General features: G+C 44.1%; 1 protein-coding gene across 1 annotated transcript in view; it reads right to left on the bottom strand.

The window, feature by feature from the left end:
* The window catches only part of BTBD11 (BTB domain containing 11), a 278838-nt gene that overhangs the window by 65936 nt on the left and 210234 nt on the right, over positions 1-2668 (bottom strand). Inside the window, exon 5 of the mRNA XM_025204909.1 lies at positions 653-805. Coding sequence (XP_025060694.1) covers positions 653-805 — 153 coding nt within the window. The remainder of the gene's footprint in view (positions 1-652; positions 806-2668) is intronic.

Genomic DNA, 2668 nt, shown 5'->3' with positions numbered 1-2668 from the left:
TGAAACAAATATCTCCCAGATTCCAGCATGTCCTCGGATGATACTTTTATCCATGCATATAGAAAGAAGGTAAAGCAGCACCTAAAAATACATACTGAGAATACAAACTTTAGGGCCTCATTAGAAAACCAAAAGGTTATTTCTCGATTAAAAAAATGGGAATTGAATTATTTAGATCTACAACATCTTTGCATGAAGTAGATTTGAGTATTAAAATATGATTGTACTGCAAGAGCTGTTTTTACCTGCAAGTGTAAATGTGCTGATTAAACCACTGCTGCAGAAAACAAGGCAGTGAAAAATATTTGCAGCCCTGTCAGTTACATCTCAGTATTTTGCCACTGGAGCACAGAGAAGCAGACAATTAGCTGAAGACTTTGTTCCCTCATTAGAAAAGAGAACCTAACGGTAAAAGGAAAACCAAGATTTGATAAGCAGATGAAGGGCTTGATCCAGCTGCTAGATACTGAGGCACCCATTGCCATGCAGCTTCTAAAACTGGCTCACACAGGCGGGTGAACAAATATAGCAGCTGATTTAACAAACTGCAGAGAGAAGAGTCTGAGCATCCTGTATATCTAATGCTGTTTAAATCACTGTCATTATGAGAGAGAGAGGTTTTTCAGAACATTCTTTCTTTGCCCAGACTTACTTTAACTGTCGAGGCTCACAGTCAACTCCGGGTAGCAAGAGCCTTGCTGCTTGCCGTACATCATCGCTATCCACGGAGAAGCTACGACGGTACCCTGCATGGGCCAAGGCAACCCTTATCCATTCCATCAGGGGTGGCAGCACGATGAATGGCCTGGAAAGAGCAACACAAAAGTCAGTCCCATTAATAAACTAGCATCCACGTTACAGCGCAAACCAGCTCAGCAAATTTTAGGCAGGTGCAAACCAATTTGATTCGCACCATTTTCAGAACAGGGTTATTTAGTAGTGAACCTTGAACCATTAGCTCAGGAACTGTGCATCCTATTGACCATATGTGTAGTTTCTCTGAACTCAACACATCTGACTAGCAATCCACTTGCTTCAAGATGTTTATCAGGAAAAGCAAGCAGAATCCCTAGCACTAAAACACATCCCATTCTGGCTGATACATGCATGGCAGCCAGAGCTTCCTTCCTAATTAGCACTAGGGGGGGAGAAAGAGAGACAGAAAGAAACCTCCTACATCTCTCAGTAGTCAAGGGAAGGAGAGAGAGGATAGGTGATCTGTGAGGAAATTTCCACTGGCAGTGTTATACTGATGCAACATCAGATTCTCATTCGTCTATTATTTTGTGGCTCCCTGCAACTCGGTGAAGTGACTCATAAACTGCTGAAGACTGAGTGCTGCTGACCCTGCTGTATTTCTGAAGTATCTAGAGATTGCTTCCTGGATCACACAGCTAAATGTCTACTATTGTTCAAATCAAAACTTTAAAGATGCAGCACTAAAAGTGGTGGAAATCACTCCCTGAGATTGTGAGACGTTAAAAAAAAAAATGATGTGCTCAACAGTCAATAGCAATTGGGCTCAAACACGCAGTCATTTTTTCAGCCTCCCTCTTCCTCCACTAAAGCTATGCCTACTTTACAATCAAAGTCAAGCCCTGTGCCAGTAAGGATGTGGATTTTAATTGTTATAAACTATTACAGACACTGTGCCTTTCAGAGCTGTAACTTGACATTGGTGCCATGGGCAACACCAGGGTAGAGAGCACAGGGAGGGGTGGAAAGACAGAGGATGTGAGCATTTACCTCCTTACACAGGGGCTGCTGTCGTTGTGGCTGTGGTACAGGTTGCTGCAAGCTCCTCAAATGGGAAATTCCTACAGATCCATTAAGACACCTCCTTTGTAACCTGCTGTCCATTTAGCCTTAAGACTAAGTCACAAAAAAGCATTGAGTAGGATGAGGAGCCTCCATCTTTTGTATTGTCAGTTTTTCAAGAACTCAAACAGGTCCACTTCAGTGCCTGATAGGTGGAATAGCACTTGGCCCTCAGTGTCATACCCAGCCCCAAGTCCTAACTTGGTTAAAAAAATACATGGCTGGGTATCTCCAGAGGGTGGCTTATGTTACAAGGCAACACTGTTTATAGATACTTTGGTATCATGAAGCTATTCTGAATCAATGTATGCGGCAGGGAACAGCCTCCCAGGCTGTCATAGGCTCTCTCCTCATTCTTGGCCCCACCATCTACGTGGGGTCCAAGAGGGGTGGCAAGAGGATGCCTGCGGGTCCATGTCAGCACTAGAAGAATACTCCACAGCTGGGTGTAGAGGTTGAAGCATAGTGTGTGTGTGCTGGGAGGTGTCACAACCCAAAGTTGTGATTTTTGTTTTGTGTGCGCTTCAGCACTGCTAAATTATTTTCCCGCCAAATTGCAGCTTCTTTGCACGGTGGAGTTCTCTGCTACAGAGGAGAACTCCGGTGCAATGGAGAATTTCCCGCCAGTTTGTAGCTTTCTTTGCATGGTGCATTTCTTTTGCATCTCAGAAATGCACGGTGCAAAGGAGTTCCTGCCATTTGTATTTTAATTCGAGCCCCATTATTGGCTTGTGTTAAATTATGCACATGTGGCGGCTAGCAATTGGCTTGCTAGCCGTATAAAGAGCTTGGGTGGTTTCCGCCCAAGTTGGAGAGAAAGCAATTGGAGTCCGAGAGGGAGAGCGTGAAG

This window comes from Alligator sinensis, unplaced genomic scaffold (assembly GCF_000455745.1).
Source record: "Alligator sinensis unplaced genomic scaffold, ASM45574v1 scaffold267_1, whole genome shotgun sequence".
NCBI classification, from domain to species: Eukaryota; Metazoa; Chordata; order Crocodylia; family Alligatoridae; genus Alligator; species Alligator sinensis.
Note: the sequence above shows the minus strand (reverse complement) of the source record. Positions and strands in the feature narration are given on the sequence as shown.